The sequence below is a fragment of the Trichomonas vaginalis genome, chromosome VI (assembly GCF_026262505.1).
Source record: "Trichomonas vaginalis G3 chromosome VI, whole genome shotgun sequence".
NCBI classification, from domain to species: Eukaryota; Parabasalia; order Trichomonadida; family Trichomonadidae; genus Trichomonas; species Trichomonas vaginalis.
The window spans coordinates 13,291,137-13,306,348 of NC_067208.1; the positions used below are offsets into that span (position 1 = coordinate 13,291,137).

At 34.6% G+C, this 15,212-nt stretch overlaps 9 protein-coding genes and 2 pseudogenes across 11 annotated transcripts, besides 3 other annotated features; 3 read left to right on the forward strand and 8 right to left on the reverse strand.

Annotated features, from left to right (window-relative positions):
- Positions 1 to 9,986: part of a mobile genetic element that runs on past the window's edge.
- On the reverse strand, positions 931 to 1,534 carry TVAGG3_0858160 (integrase core domain containing protein family; the record flags this gene model as incomplete). The annotated part of the gene is made up of 1 exon (XM_051249614.1): positions 931 to 1,534. A coding segment is annotated over one exon (604 nt), but the record flags the coding sequence as incomplete, so codon positions are not given.
- Positions 2,432 to 3,305, reverse strand: TVAGG3_0858170 (keratin-associated protein family; the record flags this gene model as incomplete). The annotated part of the gene is made up of 1 exon (XM_051249615.1): positions 2,432 to 3,305. A coding segment is annotated over one exon (874 nt), but the record flags the coding sequence as incomplete, so codon positions are not given.
- TVAGG3_0858180 (organellar and viral DNA polymerase type B) lies at positions 3,377 to 4,640 on the reverse strand (the record flags this gene model as incomplete). Its single annotated transcript, XM_051249616.1, has 1 exon — positions 3,377 to 4,640. A coding segment is annotated over one exon (1,264 nt), but the record flags the coding sequence as incomplete, so codon positions are not given.
- Positions 4,658 to 5,422, forward strand: TVAGG3_0858190 (uncharacterized protein; the record flags this gene model as incomplete). Its single annotated transcript, XM_051249617.1, has 1 exon — positions 4,658 to 5,422. The coding sequence occupies one exon, from the start codon at positions 4,658 to 4,660 to the stop codon at positions 5,420 to 5,422; it is 765 nt and encodes a 254-aa protein (XP_051085092.1).
- Positions 5,715 to 6,365, reverse strand: TVAGG3_0858200 (uncharacterized protein; the record flags this gene model as incomplete). The annotated part of the gene is made up of 1 exon (XM_051249618.1): positions 5,715 to 6,365. The coding sequence occupies one exon, from the start codon at positions 6,363 to 6,365 to the stop codon at positions 5,715 to 5,717; it is 651 nt and encodes a 216-aa protein (XP_051085093.1).
- Positions 7,022 to 7,642, reverse strand: TVAGG3_0858210 (annotated as a pseudogene). The gene has a single exon. A coding segment is annotated over exon 1 (621 nt).
- TVAGG3_0858220 lies at positions 7,805 to 7,965 on the reverse strand (annotated as a pseudogene). Its single transcript has one exon. A coding segment is annotated over exon 1 (161 nt).
- Positions 7,998 to 8,573, forward strand: TVAGG3_0858230 (uncharacterized protein; the record flags this gene model as incomplete). The annotated part of the gene is made up of 1 exon (XM_051249619.1): positions 7,998 to 8,573. The coding sequence occupies one exon, from the start codon at positions 7,998 to 8,000 to the stop codon at positions 8,571 to 8,573; it is 576 nt and encodes a 191-aa protein (XP_051085094.1).
- TVAGG3_0858240 (protein of unknown function, DUF4107 family) lies at positions 8,797 to 9,324 on the forward strand (the record flags this gene model as incomplete). The annotated part of the gene is made up of 1 exon (XM_051249620.1): positions 8,797 to 9,324. One exon carries the CDS (start codon positions 8,797 to 8,799, stop codon positions 9,322 to 9,324), a length of 528 nt encoding a protein of 175 aa, XP_051085095.1.
- Positions 9,987 to 10,553: 567 nt separating the features above from the next.
- On the reverse strand, positions 10,554 to 10,796 carry TVAGG3_0858250 (serine threonine-protein phosphatase family; the record flags this gene model as incomplete). The annotated part of the gene is made up of 1 exon (XM_051249621.1): positions 10,554 to 10,796. One exon carries the CDS (start codon positions 10,794 to 10,796, stop codon positions 10,554 to 10,556), a length of 243 nt encoding a protein of 80 aa, XP_051085096.1.
- Positions 10,797 to 10,814: 18 nt separating this feature from the next.
- On the reverse strand, positions 10,815 to 11,177 carry TVAGG3_0858260 (uncharacterized protein; the record flags this gene model as incomplete). The annotated part of the gene is made up of 1 exon (XM_051249622.1): positions 10,815 to 11,177. The coding sequence occupies one exon, from the start codon at positions 11,175 to 11,177 to the stop codon at positions 10,815 to 10,817; it is 363 nt and encodes a 120-aa protein (XP_051085097.1).
- A 1,769-nt stretch (positions 11,178 to 12,946) lies between these two features.
- Positions 12,947 to 13,245: a mobile genetic element.
- A 582-nt stretch (positions 13,246 to 13,827) lies between these two features.
- Positions 13,828 to 15,212: part of a mobile genetic element that runs on past the window's edge.

Genomic DNA, 15,212 nt, shown 5'->3' on the forward strand with positions numbered 1-15,212 from the left:
TCATAAAGATACTGTTCATTTGTTTCATCTTTCGCACTACAGTCTAAATTACTTGTTAAAAGTTCTTGCTTTATCTTCTGGATTTTTGTTTCGAAAGTATATGAAGAAGGAATGAAGCTTTTCATCTCTACTAACATAGATGTTGGATTCATGACTAACGAGTTTGGTGCTGTAGTTTGAATTGTTGTTGTGCCGATTGTTGAAATCATATCTTTACATACAAGATAAAAATTTTTCTTAGAAAAAAATTAGCGTTATTTTTCTTTCATAAGGAAATGTCAAAAATTCATGATTTTCGAGAGTTTTAGACCATGTTAGAAAAGTGGTTAGAAAACGTGTTAGATCTAACATTCTAACATAAACATTATTTTTTGGTGTAAATAAATGGTACCATTAATGATATCATGACTGTTCTCATTCATGTCTGATTTACATCTAATGAAAAAGTTTAGAAGAATTTTCTTATTCTTTCTGGCATATTTTTGTCTTTCCAGTACTCCCGCTCTAATGGTCCCAGATGTGTTGGCTTTGACTCTCTCAAGTTCTTAGATGGTATAACATCTTCAACACCTCCTTCATATCTTACTTTATAAGTGTCATCGTTTATGTTGTAGCCAAGTATTTCAATAACCACTCCTCGCTTTGCTTCGTCAATGGTTTCAGCAAGTTTGCCATTACTACTTTCAACTAACTTATGTCGAGGGTAAAATGCTATGGAGTCGTCAGCAGCTTTTATAAGATATCCATTACCTTGTGTAGAGTCTACGATATAATAGTTTCTACTTAACCTTAAACGTTTCTTTGTCAACGGTTTGTCGTCAAGAACTACACGAACTTTTGTACCAGGAATGAGGGTAAATTGTGTTGAATTTCTGATATTTTGTGTTTGGCTTCGTTTCTTTTGTATATACTTTTCTTCTTGTTGTTGTGTCATTGAATTTGGTGTATGTCCTGTTGTAGAATGTGTTGAGGAATTATATACTTCGAGAAAATGTTTCATTGTTTCTTCGGTAAAGTCTCGCTCTTGATTTAAATCTCTGAGCGTTCTTATGAAGCGGTTTATGATGCCGAGTATGTTATGGTTATGGTCTTCAGTAGTGTAGTGAGTTATGTTATGCTTAATGAGAAATTCTGTGATTTCATTGCTGAGGTATGCACTGTCTTGGTCTGATGTTAAAGTACTTGGGTTATGTTCTGCTACAAACTTTTGTAAAACTCTTAACACTTCACGAGTTCCTTTATTTTTCATTGGATATGCATATGCTTTACGAGTGTTAACATTTATGAAGATGAGGAATGGTTTATGTCCTCCTTTTCTGCTTTGAATGAGAGTGTCAAATTGGTATGCGTCAGGAGTGTTGGAGTAAATTGGTAAAAAGTAGTCGTAAGGGTTTATTTTTGTTTGATGTACAACATTTTTGTCAAAGAACCTTTTCACTTCAGCTCTGTTAGTAAATCCCCAACTCTTTGCAGCTTCATTGAATTTCTTAAATGACCTCCATGGATGTTGTTCGAATACTTCTTTCAAGCTCATTTATGTAAAGTTAAAGATTTTAACCAACTCGTATCCAAGCGTGCATTGTTATATAAGGAGGCATATAATCTTTTCCATTACCTGCTGGGTCTGTAATACCAGCTACAACATGTGTATGATTTCCTGCAGTTCCACAGAAAATACCTGTGCTAACATCTTTGGGGTCAGTTGTGATATCATATCTATGCATTCCCTGTCTATCCGAACCCGCTGCAAGATTTGTATAACCTCTTTTTGTTATTGAATGTGAATGGTTTCCTTCCACAGATGTTCTTCCACTGAACCTATGCATATGTGAAGGAAGGTTTTCAATACCTATTTTCTTTGAACCTCCCATCTTCATTGACTGAGTATTAGTGTAGAATGGAAAACTGTCAACTATTTCATACCATCTACCACCAAATAAAGTGTTTGGATTTATTGGATTCATAGACGTATAAACAGCTCCTATAGGATATATTAAATCATATATGCTCATAACTCTATAAACATATTCTAAAGAACTTATGTCATTAAATACCATTTGGAATGTATCTCCCGGATGAAATGTTGCATTTGTTCCACTTTTATAATGTAATGTTAGTTCAATAGAATTATCCAAGAAAAATTCAAAAGTATCTGGTTGAAGACCTCTAACAAATTCAAATGGAGTTGCTGGTTCACCATTTATAATTTCTGTTGTAAATGTCATTGTATCTGGTTTCGAAAATTTCTTTGTTAGTTCTGCATCCACATAAGTTTTGTCTGCTTTCTTATCTAACATTGTTGGTAGTTCATGTGCTTCAAAGTTTCTGGCATGACTTTCAATGTTCCTGCAACTCTTATCTAAACTGTTAAGAGTATCTTTTACGCTTGTACTTGGATTTTCTAATGGTGCACTTGAACCAAGGTCAAAGTTCAATATTATGTCGTCTGCTCTAACAGTAGTGAAGGATTTATGTGTATGGTTCTTGTCAGCTTTACTGTCTAATGTAGCTTGAAGTTCATTTATATCGGAGATGTTGTGTTTATGAGATTTCAAAACTTTGTTCGTTGCTTCGAGTTCAACTTTGTCAGCTTTACTTTTAATAGCATCTTCAAACGTTATTTTTGCCTTAACTCTTAACATAAATCTTGGTTCAACTAATACACCGTTAACATTGAAAGTAGAGGCATAAATTTCACCGGTATAACCAAATGCTTCTGGTGCTTTAGCTACATCATACTGTACAGTACAGCTTATGTCATAACCTTTAGCACGAATGTATTTATATCTTCTTTCATTAACATTTTTTGTCTTCGCTTCATCACTTCGTGTTAAATATCCATGGTAGTCCGTTATAATCTGTTCGTCTGAAGTTATATAATGAACATGGTTCTTGTCCGCTTTACTATTTAATGTAGCTTGAAGTTCATTTATATCGGAGATGTTGTGTTTATGAGATTTCAAAACTTTGTTCATTGCGTCAAGTTCATTTTTGTCCGCTTTACTATTTAATGTAGCTTGAAGTTCATTTATATCGGAGATATTGTGTTTATGTTCTTTATCTGCTTTTTCGGCTAATTTCTCTTCTATCTCATTTATTTCAAGTTCATGCCTACCACCACCTCCCGAAGAAGTATTTTTCTTCAGCTCTTGAAGAACGTCCACTTCGCCATCTTTGGTGTCAATAATGAGACTTTGAGTTAAAACCTTTCCTGTCTTAATGGATGTTTGTAAAACTTCTTCTTCACCATGTTCGGGGTCATGGTCGTCATCATATCTTGTGAAATCAGAGATGTTGTCATACATTAAGCATATCTGTCTCAAAAGTTCTGCTATTTGAAACTGGAACGAAAGATATACAGAACTTTCATCATCTCCTAAAGTCAAGTCTGCTTTCTTAAGTATTTCTTGAATGTATGCAATGAGAACAGAGTACCTTGGAAAATATTCGAACAATATTTCATTAGCTGTTGGTTTTGGTGGTTCTTTTGGAGTTTCTGTTGTTTCAGTTCCTTCTGTAGGTTCTGTTGGAGTTTCTGCATCTCTTGACTTCAATGCTCTTGCTCTCAAAGACCTAAATGTTAGAGCACCGGGTTTTACAAAGGACTTTATAAATGCTTTAATAGTTCCTGGTAAGTTATTGTTAGCATTAAGTAAGTTCCTTATGCTTCCATCATGTACGTCCATAGCACTATGTAAAAAATCTATACTTTTCTTGTAGTCAGCAATAGACTGACTGTGATTTTTTAAAGATTTGTCAATACCTTTAAGCCAATCTTCATGCATGTCTGATACTGAGCCAAGAATATCATTTGCTTCCTTTAGTGTATTTTGTGCTTGTCGTAAAGTATCCAATCCCGTACGTGCATTGTTTGCTATACGTCTTACAGTATCTATTTGACTCCTTGTTTCTTGCATCCAACCAGATAAAGTTTTAATAGTATCCGAACCATTTGAAATGAAGTTCAAAGCATTTTTAACGTCATTTAAAACTTCTTCACCAAGTACCGCCCATATCTTTCCGATTTGGTATTGAAGAACTCCATATGAAGCAGCTGTTAAACCAGTATTTATAAGGTCCCATATCCATGATTTAGCAGTTTTTCCATCCTTTCCATCCTTTCCATCCAAACCGTTTTCGCCTTGAGGTCCTTGTATTCCTTGTATTCCTTGTATTCCTTGTATTCCTTGTGGTCCTTGAGGTCCGGTGTCACCCTTCTCTCCTTTCAGTTCATCTTTATGTTCGTTATAATATTCTAATGTCATAAGGTGTACATCATTACTGCTACCAGCAACGCCGAGAATTTGTTTCTCATTCATGACTAAATTCTTTAGGCATTTAATGTTGTCGTCAAATCGAAAGCTCTTTAACAATTCAATGAGAACATTTAATACTTTCACTAATGAGGCATCTACTGTAGAATTTATATATTGCACCGTTCCATCATTTATGATGGGAACCTTGCTTGTTGTAATGAATGGGTCATAAGTGTTAAAAGTATCGAAATCAATGACTTTTTTAGTTTTTCCATCGTCAATGACTAAATCATTGCCTTCAATGGTTAAAGTTGAGTTTTCGTTTACTAGTTCATGTGCTCTTCTTGCTTCATTTGTTTCATACGCATATGCAGCAATAGTCATATTTTAATGAGAATAAAATGTTGTTCTATTTGCAAAGTACAGACCCAAACGAATACGGGACAGTAAAGCTACAAACAAACTTAGGTCTTCAGAATGAAGCGCTTGCTTTCAGAGTTGTTGACTTCAATACTATCGCAACTTTTGTCATAACAGATGAAACAGATTTCATGGAGTTTGAAATAGATGACAAAAGAAGTGTTGTAACATTTCCTAACAGAGCCGAGTACAGAATAGATAAAATTGCTGGAGTCATAGATACTCTCATAAATGAAGAAACTATTGACAACATAGATGTCGAACTCTCTTCTGAGGGAACATTGAAGTTCAGTAGCAAGAAAGAGTTCAAGATACCAAGAATGAGTCATAGAGTACAACTTCTTCTGGGAGCATACCATATGACATTTCCTTTGAAAAGTGTTGACAAAACGATTGAGATGAAATCTGTTCCATACGTATGTTATGGTAATTGTTTGTACGTTGAGTCAAAAATAGCTAATGTCACAGGTATTTCAGGAGTTAATAGTAAAGGTTCAGTAGAATATAAATCCTTCTGTTATGCAGTCAATTCAATGTTCATTCCAAACGTTCCTGTCATAGCAACTCATTTAGGTAAATGGGTTCGCATTAGTCCTCATAATTTGAAAGACATGCAATTCAGACTTGTTGACTTTCAAGGAGAGCCTGTAGAACTGAAGGCACCAGTGCGAATGACTGTTGAAGTTGACTTTTTAGAAAATATTAAATGCAACAGCTTACAAGAGAACTCAGAGCTAAAAATATAAAGTATGAATGTTATGTATTAGGTCATGAACTTTGGTTGTTGCTGTTTGATGAAACAAATGAGTTAGTTATGCCAGTCAAGAGAACAGAAAAAGGCGTCAAAGGCGCCGAGCGCAAAGCGCTATATTGTGTTAGTGAAAACTGCACCAAGTCAATAAGATTAGGTTTGCATTATGAAGATGAGTTCGATACTGTTGAAGAAGTTTTGGACAGATATTACAAATTGCTAACTTGAATTTTTTTGACTGACGGCGCAAAGCGCCAAGATGGGCTCAAAGAGCCCTCCTGACTGCTTTAATTTACTAAAACATATTTCAAGCAAAGCTTATAGTAAGTAGATAGTTTTGTATACTCGTTCGAATATTTATACTTAAACTCAACTCCTGTAGTTCCTGGTGTTTCAATGATGCGGATGTTACCTATTTTCATGAATAGTGGAGTTTGACCACAGCATTCGATTTCAGGGTCGAGATAGTCAATGACACATTGTTTCCCTGTTATTCGTGAGATAACATTTTCAAGGTCCTCCTTTGTTAGAATTATTTGGTTCTTGCTTATAAGATTTGTCAAAAGCTTCTTATCGTCTTTGAGTAAAATTGTTTGGTATAACTGAAGAAGGTAATGGTCTACGTTATCTGAAGGATTTGTTTGAACATTTGTGTAAGGGTTGTCGTTGGCTTCTCTTGAAAGAATTTGGTCCAGTGGTGGATACTCTAACTTAACATCTGATGTAGCGTTAGCGTTTGAAGCTGAGTTTAAATTCACGGCGCCATGCGCCAAGATGGGCTCTTTGAGCCCTCCCGACTTAAGTTCTGGTTCTTTTTCTTTCAAACACTCTGAACTATAGTTCTTTATGACAATATTGTTTGTCGTTCGTGAGTCAACATTTGATGTTGGTTCAATTGGAACATTAACGGCACCAGCTAAGATGGATTTGCTTCTCATTTCATATAGAATAAAAACCTTTTATATGTATGAAATGAACAATATACTCGACAAGGGTTTGAATGTAAAGCTAACGAATGAAAATATTGTTGAATTCACTGAGACAGGAGCTGTGTATAAAGATGTAGAACTACTGAACAAAAGAGCTAAGGGAAGAAGCAGGAATATGAACAAAGGGTGGAAGCCTATAAAAATTTATGTCAATGATGGCTCAGGAGGTTCAAACATAAAGTATGCAGAAAGTTATAGAGTTTATGCTCTCAAAGGTGAAAAGCCTTCATTTAAGAACAGCTATTCTAACACATATCCTCAAAAGCTAACGGATGGGGAAGTGGATGATATGAATGACAGCAAAAATATTAACAGAAATGGCGACAGAGATGCATGGAATTTGTTTACCATCAGTCAATTGAAGGTTAAACTTTAAAACAATGTTGGTCGTTCCCATGGAATGTTTTTGACTTTAATGGTATTAGTCATGATATGAATCTCAAGGTATGAACGAGGAGAGATGAGAGACTTATATGCTTCCCAAATTTCTTCAAAAGGTAATGTTATACCTGACTGTTTCCAAATGAGTTCAATGTCATAGCGTGAGAAACCTTGAAAGATAACGAAGTCAGTTATGAGACGTTTTATGTTTAAAGCAAGGAAACGCCATGTTTGCATAAGTATTGCTACAGTTAAGTGGTAATGTCTGACTTTAGTTATGATGTTAGCTAATGGTGAGTCTGCTTTTGACACTAAACCTTTTCCGGCGAAGTCGTCACAAACGAGCAGAGTGTTTGAAGGATACTTTTTGAAGGGGTATTTTGAAAGTTTTGATAGAATGTAGTTTGTCAGTCGTTTCATATCGTAAACTCCTGAGTATTGACGTAAGTGGTGTTTGTCAATAATTCTTTCCATCTCTTCTGAAGTCTTTTGCATTCCTGACTGTATGAACTCTACAATAGCATAATATTTCTCTTACGTCGAATGTAACGTTGAAGAAATTCAATGAGTTCACTGTCTGGAACTTTAACGACAGAGGCTTGAACTTTTGACATAAATGTTTTCGCTGTTGAATCCATAGAGTCTGAAGTTGCTGATATAATGATTTGGTCATAGTAAGAGTCGTTTCCTAAACGCTCTGTTATGAGTATATGACGAATGAGGTTGAATGTCTTACCTGAACCCATCTTTCCACAATAGAAATACACACCATTTGAACAGAACTCATAGTCCTTACTGAAAGGAAGAATGAGAGAACTGTTGAGCTTTTCACTGCTTTCATTCATGTCTTCATCTACGTCATGTATTAAATGCTTCATTTTATCTTCATTAAAAATGCAAGTCAGAAATATTCAGAACATAGCACCGAGTCTAACTGACAAGAGTATAAAGATATACTATGAACACGTTATGATGAAACCTACCAAAATTCAAGAAAGTCAGTATACTTATGAATATCCAAGACACTGGGTAGAGTATGTAGGAGGTGAGAAAGCTATTGAAATAAGACAAGTTAGAAGTATTCCAGCAGGAAGAACAATATTATTGAAGAACTTTAATGTTTTGAGGTATAATGATGAAACAAAGAAGCAAGATAGTTTTCCTGTTGCTGTGTATGTGAACCTAGACACAGGAGATGACATGAAAGTTTTTAACACAAAGCTTCAAACGGTAGTGAGAGAACAACTGACTGCGGAAGGACATCCATTACCTTCAGAAGTTACCATAGTATATAATTTTGAAACAAATGCAATAGATTTTAAAGTCGTCTCTGCAAAGAAGTCAGGTTTTACATTTAATGAAGCAGATGTATATTCGAATGAAAACTTCAAAGCTATTGCATGGTTAGATAATGACGATTGCTTTAAGAAAATATTTAAATTCAGTGACTCAAAGATGTCAATAGATGACCTTCGTGGAATGTTACCATCGACGTTTACAGTAGAAGGTTCAGCAGGATTGCTTACAAGATTGTCAATTGGTGGTATTTGGTCTCGTGAGAACATTGTTATAAAATCCAGTATAAGTGAATTTGCTGAAGAATCTATATTATGTCTTTCAAACTACATGTATTCGCCGCCGAAGCATTATAGTATAACAAACTTTGTCAGTAAGTTTAACATAAGACTTGTCGAACCTTCTTCAATGAAAGATGTTGTGCTACCTAAAGATGGAAAGGATGGACTCATTATTGAGATGATTTTAATAGCATATTAAATGAGCTTGTTTTTAAAGGTCATTCATGATGAAATAACTGTTGTAGAAGATGTTAGCAATTGTTCAGACATTTTGAAGCGTATAGATGAGATAAGAAAGAAGTTTATGAAGCCGCAACGCTGAGGACGAAGTCCATGAGAATGTTTATGTTTCATTGACTTTCTCCAGTAACGAGAACTTTTATGAGATAATATTGAAGAGAGATGATTTTAATATGGTGTAAATGGTAGCTTGGACAGCTTTAGGCGCAATGGGAACAAAAGCATTAGCATTTGGAGCAAAAGCACTTGGGGCTTATGACGCAGTAAATAAAATGAGTGGAGGAAGGGTTTCGAAGACATTAGATGCAAATAAAGGAAAGATTGGAGGCTGGGTTGCAAAGAAGTTAAGATTAAATAAAATAGGGCTCATAAATAAAGCATCCAATTTGGTTGCGACTGAGTCAGAAAATGCTTTAGGAAAGGACGATGAGTTTGCAAAACACGCAAAAGACTTTAATGACCAGATGAAAGGTGAAACAATGCATTTAAATAGATTCGATGGAACTAAAGAAAATGTTTCTTCTCCACCAGTAGTTCTTCCGTATGGTCCCTATGGAATGTATGGAAATCCTTACGAAAGACCATTTGACCCATTGACTGGTGGAAGTAACTGGTATCATTACGGACGAAGAAGAAAGACAGTCAAGTTGGAGACAGACGTGAAGAAAGCAACTAAAAAGAAACCAAGGAAGAGAGTTATAAAGCAATGAATTCAACAGGTTAGAAAAGAGGTTAGATATCGGGTTAGATCTAACCTTCTACCCTAAATTTATTTTTGTGCTATGTTTTCATACGTGTGCGGGTGGTGATATCATTAATTTTTAAGTTTATTTTTTATTTTATTTTTATTTTATTTGGATGTAATGACAGAACAAAAGCAACTCATACAAATCAAAACATATAACAAACATACATTTAAACATTTATTCTTCCTTCCTGAGCATAACATGTTCTTTCAAATACATCCGAGACCAGTTGACTTTTCATTGACTGTTTATAAAGATAGAAATAGTTATATCATTAAACCATATGATGACGAAGGTAAGTTATGTAAATTGTACGTTAAGAAGTTAGAGAAAGTTTATGGCTTCAAGTATGACTACAATAGGGTTAACACTGATGATGAAGATATTGAGGAAAATTTATGAGAACATTAGTGAAGTCGTTAGTGAGAACGATAGTGAGAACGTTTATTTTTACATTAGTGAGTTCGTTAGTGAAGTGGTTGGCGGCTTTGTAAATATTTAAGGTTAAATTAGTTTTTGCGTTCATGTTGTAAAATATACGTTAACGGTTTTGTAAAGTGTCAAATTCACAAGTATTGGGTAAAGTGGAACGCAGTGCCACCATACCCAACTATTGTATACTAACTAACTTTTACAAGTGAATTTGCTTGTAAACTTAGAAACAACTCTTCAAGCTTTTCAAGAAAAAATAAACGACATCTATATCGAATATGCAAACCAGTATAACATTGACGAAGGAGAATACCATCTCGATATTATATATGACAGGAAAAATGCAACTGTTAAAATCAATAAAATAGAAGACCTTGGAGAAAACGTTTATATTTCTACAAAATATAACAACTTGGCATGGTATAGATTTATGAGGATGTTAAATCAGCCTGCAGAATATCCAGTACACCCGGACTTTTATGAAGTCGAAAACCCTAATGGAACATATGAAAATGTTTTCGACTCAGATGCTATTATAGTTCATGCTTCATTTTCTGGCGCACAAAACTCTTTTTTATGCTTGGCAAATGACTTTTACGAAAAACCTACAAAGCTATATGAACCACCAAGTGGAAGTATTTCAGACTTTCAAGTATGGTTTACAACAGATGGAAGAAAGAGAATAGTTCCATTATACCATGCGTTTTACTTAGAACTTAGTTTCATATACAACTACTATCGAACGGTAAAAATATAATTTTTTAATACGGTTGAGGTGTTGGATTTGGTTGCCAACTAGACTGTGGTGCAGGTTCAGGCTGTTGTATAACAGGAGCTTGTTCTTCTGGTTCAGGGTCTTTAGGTATAATACCAACAAACTGACCTACTCTTTTACCAATATTTTTGACTCCGTTCCAAATTCCTCTTCCTACGGTTTTTATTCCATTCCATATACCTCTTCCAACTCTTCTGAAGAAGTTTCCAATACTACTGAAGAAACCCATTTTACTATATGTAAAAATCTAATGTCCGCCTAGTCTTTTGCGTTTCCTGTTGAGTTCCATAGCATTCTTTAACTGGAGCTCATACATTCTGTTTCTCCTCTGGTAGAAAACATATTCTGGGTCAACTCCTGTGTTCGCGTCATCTGCATAAAGTTGTTTATATCCCACTTCAGGGTTTGTATAAAACTCTTTCCATCTCATATTTGCATACCATGGTGGCAAACCTAACGCAGCGTCATTTGACATGGCAGTTTGCATTTGTACATCTGTTGGCACTTGACCATAGTTTGCCATTGCAATTTGTATTCTAACTTCATTTGGAATATTCTCTGGGTTTGGTTGTCCAGGTTGCTGTGCATTCGCTAAGTTCTGTGCGTCCATTTAATATTAGATAAAAATATCTCTTACGAGTACATATGCTGAACATTTGCAGGCATTGGTTCATCTTCATATTCTCTATATCTTTCTGCCACGTCAAATAAATAAATGACACAATGGAAAAAACCTAAAACAAGTAGTCCTATTTCAAACCACATTTACTTACTAGTAAAATTTCTTTGTTATGACACTTTCTCCGGTTTATGGGACCTCTCTCATACTCTATCTTGTCATATCTAAACTCATAGTCATGTATGTCCTCTAACCATCTCATAACGGTTTCCAAACCACTTTTATCGGATGTAAAGTAAAAGCATGGATGGTTATGTAAAACGTCTAAAGTTTCTAAAGAGTCTCTCAAAGTCCAGTCTACTTGGTATTGAAAATCCCATGTGTTATAGAACGGCGGGTCCACTATAAAGAAAACATTTTCCTTGTCTTTATATTTTTCATACAACTCTGTCCAACGACATCTCACAAACTCTATACCCTCAATATATTTTTCTATGTCCTCTTTGAAAACATTTGTATAGTTAAGATATAAAACTTTTGACATAAGTGTTTCAATGTCATGAACTCTTATAGCACCACTATATAATAGTCTAGCAGATATACTATCCCAGTCTATATATTCTGCTTTTTTCAAAACCTCTCTCACAATATTTTTCTTATCTAATGGTATACGTTCCATCTTACCTATAGGTATCTTTTCTTTTAACTCTTTCAATATATTGTTTGTGTCTGGTATATGTTTGAGACGGTCCATATAGTTGTCGAAGTCATTGCATATAATCTTTGAGTCTGGGAATATTGTATGGCACAAATGGGATATATAGAAACTTCCACCGAACAAATCTACAAATGTTAGACCATTCGGTAGTTTCTTAAGTTCTCTCAATAGAATATCTTTACATCTACTCTTATTTCCAAAGAAGGGTAACGGTGGTTTTGTAAAATTCATTTATATATAATAATAAAAATGTTTTTTCCTGAAAAGTGACAGAAAAGTGACAAGACATGAAAACATATATAATTTGTGAAAAGCGACACATTATATAATGTTTTCGACCCAGAAGAAGGCTTCTCAAAGTATACTTCCTTGGAACGCCTGTAACTTTTCCTGTAGCGACGATAGACCCTTACTTGTCCGGACAAAGTTATACTAAACATCTTCAGGGCTAGAGGGCACGAAGTGCCTGGAGGCCCCACATACCTGACCTTTATTTACTAGTTAAAAAATCATTTGGTATTGATCAAGTTATTTTTTCTGGATAAGATATTATATGGATAATTGGATAGAAAATACAATTATATAATCTTGTACCTGGTTTAATTACGCTAATTGTCATCAGAAACTTGTAATTTTTATGAATTTCAGATTTTCTTTTCATTACTGCTTTTCTTAATAGGTCAAGTTCTTATTTACGTTATAAAGTATGATATTTACAAATATCAAGTTATCATGTTTTTTGAGAAATTATGCGAAACAAACAAAAATGAAAAAGATAGGAATAGCAATGAATAGTGATGTGGGTATAGAAAATGTAAGAGATATTGTTGCATGCTAAGATCAGTCATAATGTAAACCTCTCAATTTTATTGTCGTGGGAAGTATCTCAATTCCTTCAAAAAAATTGAAAAACTATTTAATTTTAAAAATATAATACTTTTAATTAGTTAATTAATTGGAGATATTTTTAAAAAAATCACTTTTGATAATACTTTTGAGAACTTTAATTAAAAAAATATATTCAAAAATATCCAGGATATCAAGAGGGAATTGTTCCTTATGAGGTATATAGCTATGATGTATACCTCATAAGGAACAATTCCCTCCTTAAAACGAGAAAACTTGTTCGAAATTGTTTATCATTTCGAACAAGTTTTCTCGTTTTTAATAAGAAACTAAAGGCTATGAGGCATTGATTATATATTAGTGCCTCACAGCCTTTAGTTTCTAATAGATAGCTGGGAAACTTTCTCCAAATGATAAGTTATTCAGAGAAAGTTTCCCAGCTATCAAGAGGGAATTGTTCCTTATGAGGTATATAGTTATGATGTATACCTCATAATATAGATCCAAGGTGATGTGATTTTTGCATCCCTGGGATGGACGATACACCCAAAGTGTCACCTTTTTTGGGATAACATGAATTTGAAATATCATGAGAGTTCTGCAAACCATATGCACAATATCTATTCAGCCTGACTTCTTGTATATATGAGTTAGACTTCTTAAATATTGTGCTTGGGGCGATATAAGCATTTCCGAGATTACCATCGTGCTCTATAGTATGCTACTTCTCCCTGGTTCTAGCTCAGTTCCAAGGATATTGGCGTTCAAGGATTTGGCAAGGTCCTTCCGAAGTCTCTCATTCGATGAGAGATTTCGGAAGAATCTTGCCTTAAAGTACTCCAACTCTTGTTCTTTTGTTCCTAAATAGTGAGAAAAGTTATTTGACTACTTAAGGTAGAGATTATCCGAGGTCCCTCATTTGATGAGAGGCCTCGGATAATCTCTGCCTTAAAATTGTACACTTGTAGTCGAACATGGTTCTTGTCCGTTTACTATTTAATGATAGCTTGAGTTCATTTTATATCGGAGATTGTTGTGTTATGAGATTTCAAACTTTGTTCATTGCGTCAAGTATGTTTTGTCCGCTTTACTATTTAATGTAGCTTGAATTTCATTTATATCGGAGATATTGTGTTTATGTCTTTATCTGCTTTTCGGCTATTTCTCTTCTTATCTCATTTTATTTCAAGTCTGCCTACCACCACCTCCCGGAAGAAGTATTTTTCTTCAGCTCTTGAAGAACGTCCACTTCGCCAATCTTTGGTGTCAATAATGAGACTTTGAGTTAAAACCTTTCCTGTCTTAAGGATGTTTGAAAAACTTCTTCTTCACCATGTTCGGGGTCATTGTCGTCATCATATCTTGTGAAATCAGAGATGTTGTCAACATTAAACATATCTGTCTCAAAAGTTCTGCTATTTGAAACTGGAACGAAAGAATACAGAACTTTCATATCTCCTAAAGTCAAGTCTGCTTTCTTAAGTATTTCTTGAATTATGCAATGAGAACAGAGTACTTGGAAAATTATTCGAACCAATATTTCATTAGCTGTTGGTTTTGGTGGTTCTTTTGGAGTTTCTGTTGTTTCAGTTCCTTCTGTAGGTTCTGTTGGAGTTTCTGCATCTCTTGACTTCAATGCTCTTGCTCTCAAAGACCTAAATGTTAGAGCACCGGGTTTTACAAAGGACTTTATAAAATGCTTTAATAGTTCCTGTAAGTTATTGTTTAGCATTAAGTAAGTTCCTTATGCTTCCATCATGTACGTCCATAGACTATGTAAAAAATCTATACTTTCTTGTAGTCACGCATAGACTGACTGTGATTTTTTAAAAGATTGTCATACCTTTAAGCCAATCTTCATGCATGTCTGATACTGAGCCAAGAATATTCATTTGCTTCTTTAGTGTATTTTGTGCTTGTCGTAAAGTATCCAATCCGTACGTGCATTGTTTGTATACGTCTTACAGTATCTATTTGACTCCTTGTTCTTGCATCCAACCAGATAAAGTTTAATAGTATCCGAACCATTTGAAATGAAGTTCAAACAGCATTTTTAACGTCATTTAAAACTTCTTCACCAAGTACCGCCATATCTTTCCGAATTGGTTTGAAGAATCCATTTATGAAGCAGCTAGTTTAAACCAGATTATAAGGTCCCATATCCATGATTTAGCAGTTTTCACATCCTTTCCAATCCTTTCCATCCAAACCGTTTTCGCCTTGAGGTCCTTGTATTCCTTTGTTCCTTTTATTCTTGTATTCCTTGTGGTCCTTGAGGTCCGGTGTCACCCTCTCTCCTTTTCAGTTCATCTTTATGTTCGTTATAATATCTAATGTCATAGGTGTACATCATTACTGCTACCCAGCAACGCCGAGAATTTGTTTCTCATTCATGACTAAATTCTTTAGGCATTAATGTTGTCGTCAAATCGAAAGCTCTTTAACAATTCAATGAGAACATT